At 42.3% G+C, this 7,465-nt stretch overlaps 1 protein-coding gene across 1 annotated transcript; it reads left to right on the top strand.

The window, feature by feature from the left end:
* Nucleotides 1-4,587: 4,587 nt before the first annotated feature.
* Nucleotides 4,588-5,943, top strand: LOC149191321 (uncharacterized). The gene is made up of 2 exons (XM_089406597.1): nucleotides 4,588-4,702; nucleotides 4,931-5,943. The coding sequence occupies exons 1-2, from the start codon at nucleotides 4,588-4,590 to the stop codon at nucleotides 5,941-5,943; spliced, it is 1,128 nt and encodes a 375-aa protein (XP_089262723.1).
* The last annotated feature ends 1,522 nt before the right edge of the window (nucleotides 5,944-7,465 follow it).

Consider the following 7,465-nt stretch of genomic DNA (forward strand, 5'->3'; position numbering starts at 1 on the left):
TGCCACTTGGATAGGCTATTGCGTTGATGTTTCCTCTAGTGATCCTCCAAATTTGAGGCAACTCCCATGGTCAACTTTTGAGAAAACTCAAGCCCTAGCTACATATTTGGAATCTACCTTCAATGTATAAGGTTGGTGGTCTCTTTGAGGGTCATTTGCACATAAAAATCAAAGGAACTTAATATTTCTTGACCCTTTATCTACCCTTGCTTTACCTAGTGAGCATATTAGAGTTCATCCTCCCATAATTACACAAAACCCTAGGTCTCGTTTGGGATTATTTATAGGTCCCTTTAGTGGAGAAAAACCCTATTTGACGAAGGATTATCTTACAAATCCCCGAGAGAGGTCATGCCTCATCTAGGATACCTTGATCTTAAGCATACTCATCATTTTGTATAGCCTAGGTCTTGGTCTTCCTCATAGGTCTTTCTTAGAGAGCCATAAGCTTCTCTTGGAGCATTAAGCCCTAATTGAGACTCTCCTTGAATGGTCCTTGGAAATCACTTTATACCTTGTCATTGATCTCATAACTTTAGGTGATTTCCCTCATATTGGGACTCCTCCAATCCGTGAAATTCCATAAAGAGCAGGGGACACTAACTGAGGTAACAATGTGTCTTTGTCCCATTGTTGTCATTTGGTTTAGTAGTTGTCCCTTAAGTACCCCTCCTAGGACCCCTGTTAGATTGTGTGGCAACATGCTCAACAAACTTCAAGAAGGTTAAGTCTATTAATGTCTTTGAGAATGGATCTATCAAAGAAGGTAAAAGAGTGCATGCCACCACCACTAGAGGAGTACACCGCATTTGAAATCATTCAAGATAAAAATATCACTGGGAAATCAAGAGACCACTTATCAAATCACACATAAAGGCATTCATCCATTGAACATTCATTCATTGGGAAGCATCCATGAGATAACATCTTCATGGGAGTGTTGTAGTTAGATATCCATAGCATAGGGAAGAAGATAAAAGTCTCCAAAAGAATTTCACTTTAAATGTTAAGGGATTTCCCCCCCAGTCTAACCATGAGTACAAATGAGGAAGGAAATATATATTTATAGATTGATGGTTGCCTTCCTTTACAATAAATATCATTATGTCATGTGAGATCCATAAGTACGACCTATGGAGAAGTAAAACATACTTTTATCCAACAATCAGGTCTAAATAAATAAAATTAAAGTGGTCAAGTTACATGTAAAATGATCAAGATTAAAAGTCCCCTCAAATTGGAACATCTCCTCGAGTGAGGGAATACATTAGCTCTAAGGTGAAATGTGTTCCAAAACCCTCCAAAGGGTGAAAACCCCTTTAATCATGCAAGCACACCCTTCTAGTGGTCTTCCAAGGTAAAGGTTGAACTCCACAAGGTGAAATGGACATTGAAGATCATAAATAAGACCTTTAAAATGGGGTAATCCCTCAAAACCAACAACATAGACCATGTATGACATCTTCCGAATGTACCAATTCTCATCAGTGTGTCATGTGAAACTCCTAAAATTCCTCCAAGGTTGATGTTCCATTTCAAATGGTTGGCCAAGCAATCTATAATAACTTCCTCAAAAGTTGCACCAACATTTACCCTAATGGGTCAATAAATTATACAACGATATCCTAAAGTTTAATTAATCTTCATAAAAGAGGAAAAGCCTCACTTCTCCAATTTGTCCACAAGCTTCATCCCAAAGTTGTAATGATCATGATTTCATGTTCCAAGCTACCCAAACGCCCTGTGAATCCTCCACATTGACTAGACGCACTCTTTTCTTGGTTTCTTATTGAAATTGAGTGAGATGTTAGCTATCATAGAACACCTCTCCAATAAAGTGTTTCCTCAAATTTGGTGGCTACTTTCCTAAATTATCCTTATTTGAACATGGAACTCCATGAGACATTTGGCAAGAAACATTACCACTTGAATGATGCTTAGTTGAAAACAAACTTCTTTAGAAGGTGAAATGACATCCTTAGGTGATGCCTTCTTGGCTATCCATCATATGTCATCCCTTGAACAAGCACATCCTCCTCAAATTTTGTTTTAAGAAATAGATAGGACCCTCTATATGCTAAGCGTTGTGGGTCTTCCAAGGTGAAATGTTCCACGAGTATAATGAATAAATTTCCTTCAGAAAGGTGTGACCCCTCAAAACCAAATTTAAAGCTCAACTTTGTCATCGTCAAGGTGAAAACAACCCTCATCAAATATGACCAATGTTTTGGAACAAATATGAAACAATCTTTTGCACAAGAACATCTACTATTCATAATTGATTTATTAGTACTTGTGGCCCTTTTTATGCTAGAATTCCCACCCCCAAGAAAAAATGATATATTTGTCACTTGAAGTAGAGATCGCAATATATCAAGAGTATTGAAATACATCAATTTGTTGATAAAATAGAGGCATTTGTGATAGAAAAGAGAATTCATACTTGAGCTATTGTTTCTAAGGATATGGCTTTGCATGATGTATATGATGATTTATGAATCTAATTCTCATGTCAATCTATCTAGTTCAGCCTGGTACATGAAACCATGTAGGGTTTCCCATGGTCCAAGGCTCCATAAATGGCAAGGGGTAGTAAAGAAAATGATCAAAAGTAACAAGCACAAGTATGATAATAAACCATTAGAATCAAGTAATTATAAATTCAACAAGACTATTAACTATTTTTATTATGGGGGGATTAATCATGAAAGAAAATTTAGTAGAAAGAGATTATGGGATAAAATAACAATAGAAGGGAAGGTCGGTGGAGGCAGCTGGTTGGTAAAGTCGGACTTGTAAAGATGGTCAGGTCTTGTGCTCAAACCTGAGCGAGGGTGTTTACTAGTCGCGGGTGTTACTCGTTTCCTGGGCCAAGCCCGCTCACCTTCTGAAAGTCGGACTCGTAAAGACGGTCAGGTCTTGTGCTCAAACCTGAGCGAGGGCGTTGACTAGTCGCGAGTGTTACTCGTTTCCTGGGCCAAGCCCACTCACCTTTTGGCAAATGTGACAAGGGTTCGGCTCTAGCGCATCATCAAACCTACCCACCTCCTTCAGAGCTCTCTCAGCAGCCTCCCGCTGATGAGACCAAGCAGAAAGAGAGTGGAGAAAGCCCTGCGCGGTGAGTCTCTTCCCCAAAAAATCTAAGTCCAACCAGCATGGACGCCGAAGGGGGTCCCCCTCCTCCCCCTACCAAGATCGATGCCTTCAAACGATTGGTAGCCTCCTGCAGAAAGAGGAAAGCAAATTAAAACCATCAGAAATTTGTAAAGAAATTCGATTCCATCCCTTCGGTAGAACTGCCTGCGGAACATCTGTGCGAGACTACGTTGAATCTGGCAGATCGAGGGCTCATTGGACAATTCACGGGCCTCTGGCCCTCTCCGAAAGCTATTGATGGATGGGTCCAGCGAAACTGGAGGCCCCTTGTCTCTGAAGGAATCCGAAGCTACATGGTAGGCATAGGTTATTATGTTTTTGTTTTCGAATTAGCAGAAGATCGAGATCTTATTTTCCGAAACGATCCATATTTCATGGGCCCCCAAGGGCTCTATCTGAACAAATGGACGTCGGACTTTGATCCTTCCCAGGACACTCCTTCAGCCGTACCAGTCTGGGTAAGGCTTCCCCATCTTCCTCTTCATTGCTGGAACTCAGAATCTATGGAAACAATCGGGAACAAATTAGGAAAATACATTGATAGGGCAGAAAGGAGAGAACAATACTCGTGTGCCAGAATATGTGTTGAAGTCGATCTGGAGACAAGACTGCCTGAGGCGATCAAGTTGACCATAGCTGGCTAGTCTCATATTCAGGAACTAGATTATGAATAGCTCCCCTTCAAGTGCTGACATTGTCACGGTTATGGTCATTTCTCTCGAAACTGCAAGAAGAAAACCGAGGAAGAATCTGAAAAAGAAAAGGGCGAATAGTGGACACAAGCTAGAAAAGCAGGCACATCCAAACAGACCAACAGAGCGAAAAGGAAAGGAGGGAATCCAGAGACTGGAGGACCCTCTGCTGGGAAGAGTTTAACCGAAGATCAAGCCACAACAAATGCCACCACCTCAACAAATCCTTTTTCTGCTCTAAACCCTCCAGAAGACCAACCAGAACTTGAAGAGGGAGAGGTGCAACATAATAAGGAACAGATAGCAGATGCAGAAATAAACTTAGGATCTCAGGAACAAACTCCAGAAGACATTATAGAAACCCCTTGCGAAGATGCAATCCAATAGGAAAATCAGGGCCCCTAGTAGGCACCACTTCCCCACCCTCTTATGCAGAAATGACCAAAAAGAAAAAGCTGATAGACAGTCTTGGTTCTTCCGAAGATGAACCTCTTGAGAAATCCAACAAAAAGGCAGGAAGGAAGTCTCGTAAGGAGATCGGAGAAGAAGAGGCGGAGCAGCAAAATATGTAGGGAAGTCAGTCCACAATCGAAATGTCTCTAGGCAGAAACACAAGGACCAGACCTCTAAAGGGTGGGCTTGCACCACCCCTCTCTAGTAAATAATGCAGATCATCTCTTGGAATTGCAAGGGGCTGGGAAACCCTCTGAAAGTGGAAGCAGTAAAAGATCTAGTAAGAATGGAAACCTCAGACATTCTCCTGCTCCAAGAGACAAAGATAGAAGAATATGCTCTTCTATCTCTAAGTCGAACCAAATGGAAAAAGAACTCAGGAAAAGCGGTCAGTGCCCGAGGTACTTTAGGGGGCCTGGCAACCTTATGGTCGAAAGATATGTTCTAGCTTAAGAGCTCATTTGCAACCCAACACTGGATATATACAAATCTTCTACATCTCCCAAGTAAGATTTCTTTAGCTCTCTTCAATCTTTATGTTCCTGTTAACTTCCTGGAAAAGAAGGACTGCTGGAATTCTCTCTCAGACTTCCTAGAAATCTATGCACCCCCAAACATCATTCTGGCAGGGGATCTTAACATCACGTTAGACCCAAAGGAGAAAAAAGGAGGAGTTTGGGGTAAAGATCCCTTCCATGCCTCGGTGGAGTCTCTAATTCTTGCCTGGGACCTTCTTGACCTCAAATCTAAGAAAGGTCGTTATACCTGGACAAATAATAGAGTTGGTAACGCCAACATTGCTGCCCGTTTAGACTGGTTCCTAGTTCAAAGTACTCTGCTAGAGGGGAAGCATTTAATCTCTTTAAGAATTCTACCAAAAATAACATTTGATCATAACCCCATCTCGTTGATGATAGAGGAAGAGGAGGACTTGGGTCCTATTCCATTTAGATTCAACCCTCTTTGGGTATCAAGAGAGGGCTTTATGGACATAGTGGCTCACGTTTGGTCGCAACCAGTTGATGGATCCCCAAGCTTTGTGTGGGAACAGAAACTCAAATACACTAAGTTTGCATTAAAAGCCTGGGCAAAGAAAAAACCCCTTTCCACTCCAACAAGTCATAGACAGAAGACAGTTCAGGCTCTAGCTGAGATTCAGTTAGGCATGGAAGGATCTGAAATCACCAAAGCTCAGCTTCTTATCGAACAGAATGCTCAGTTCAACTCTTTTCTTTCCTTTCGACAGGAAGAGGAATATTGGCGCCTAAAGTCTTGCAGCCTCTGGCTCCAAGCTGGAGATAGAAATACAACTTTCTTTCACAGACAATGCAGAGCCCGTCTCTCTCGGAATCACATTTCCGAAATATCCACCAGGGAGGGGGAAATCATCAAAGGACAACCTCTCTTAAAACAGGCAGCCACAACCCATTTTCAGCATCTGTTCCAGGAGGATGGCTCCTTCGATGAAGACCTGGCTGCCGATTTTTTGTCAAACATCCCCTCTCTTGTCACTGCAGATATTAACATTGGGTTAATAATGCCTTTTTCTGAAAAAGAAATAGTTGAAGTCATCTGGTCAATGCAGTCAGATAAAGCACCTGGGCCGGATGGATTCACCATCCATTTCTACAGATTTTTCTAGAATGTAATAAAATTTACTTTTCTCAGAATGGTGAAAGCCTTCCAAAATAAAGCCAAAGTGGAAGGGTGCACCAACTCCACCTTCCTCGCCCTAATCCTGAAAGAAGTCAATCCTGAGACTTTCGACAAATTTTGGCCAATCTCTCTTTGCAATGCCTCCTACAAGATCCTTGCCAAACTCTTAGCCACTAGACTCAAGCCTCTGTTAGGGAACCTCATCTCCCCTCTGCAGGGCAGTTTCATTAAAGGAAGGCACCTAATAGACAATGTGATCCAAGTTCAAGAAGCCCTCCACTCCAGCCACACTTGGAAGGAAAAAGGCATGCTCATCAAGTTGGATATGTCAAATGCTTTTGACTGGGTTAAACTTTCATTTCTCTATAAAATTCTCCTCTCCTTCGGTTTTAGTGTTGAATTTGTCAATTTGATAAAAGCCTGCACACACAGACCTTGGATAGCCCCCCTGGTCAATGGCAGACCTTCTGACTTCCTCCAAGCTTCTCGAGGGCTTCATCAAGGATGCCCATTATCACCCTTTCTTTATATCTTGTTGGCAGAAACCCTAAGCAGAAAGCTGACAGCGGAAATGAAGTAGGCACTATTCCAGGTATCAAGGTAGCAAGAGGGGTGGAACCTATAAACCACGCCCTCTTTGCAGATGACTCTCTCCTATTGGGAGGGGCTTCGATTAAGATAGCAAAGGCCTTCAAAGAAATCCTTCAACACTTCTGCTTAATCACAGGAGCCTTGATCAATAATAGAAAAAGTGTGATTTATGGCTGGAATGTAGATCACCCAACTATTCTGTGAATTGCCTGCATAATGGGATTCCATGGGTATGACAAATGGGAACAGATCAAATATCTAGGCCTTCCCTTAACCTTGGGACCAAGCCCTCCCTTCCTTTGGACTGAAGTAATAAGAAAGATAAAAGCAAAAATAGCATATTAGGGAGGCCAATGGCTAACAAAGGCAGGCAAGTTGGTTTTGATAAAGGCAGTCCTCTCTGCCCTTCCCATTTTCCAGTCTTCCCTCCTGCTAGCTCCAAAGTCTACCACAGAACATATCTCTAAACTCCTTCGGGACTTCCTATGGAACGGGGGCAAGGGCAACCAGAGCAAGTTTCATCTGGTAAGATGGGATATCCTCAATAGACCACTCCAGCAAGGTGGGTTACAGATACGGGATCCAGGCTTAGCAAATCTGGCTCTCGGAGGAAAAATCATATGGCAATTGTATGCAGATAAAAATCATCCAATCAGTAAGATCCTCTGGAAGAAATACCTTAAGGGAGGTTCCCTGAGAAACCTCACTACAACTTCTACTCCAACAGGAACAGCAATATGGAATTTAGTCAGAAGAAGCATCGACCATATTCAGCAGCATTTATACAGAATTTCGGGCAATGGTCAGAGAACATTACTGTGGGAGGACACCATTCAAGGGAATGCCCCATTGGCCACCCTAAATGCCTGCAATGATTTAAAGATCTGGCTAGTGAACAAGGGCCTCCTCTGGCTGGC

Source organism: Pinus tabuliformis, chromosome 2_2 (assembly GCF_031772625.1).
Source record: "Pinus tabuliformis cultivar Carrire ecotype Pingquan chromosome 2_2, CPIR1, whole genome shotgun sequence".
In the NCBI taxonomy this organism is placed as follows: Eukaryota; Viridiplantae; Streptophyta; class Pinopsida; order Pinales; family Pinaceae; genus Pinus; species Pinus tabuliformis.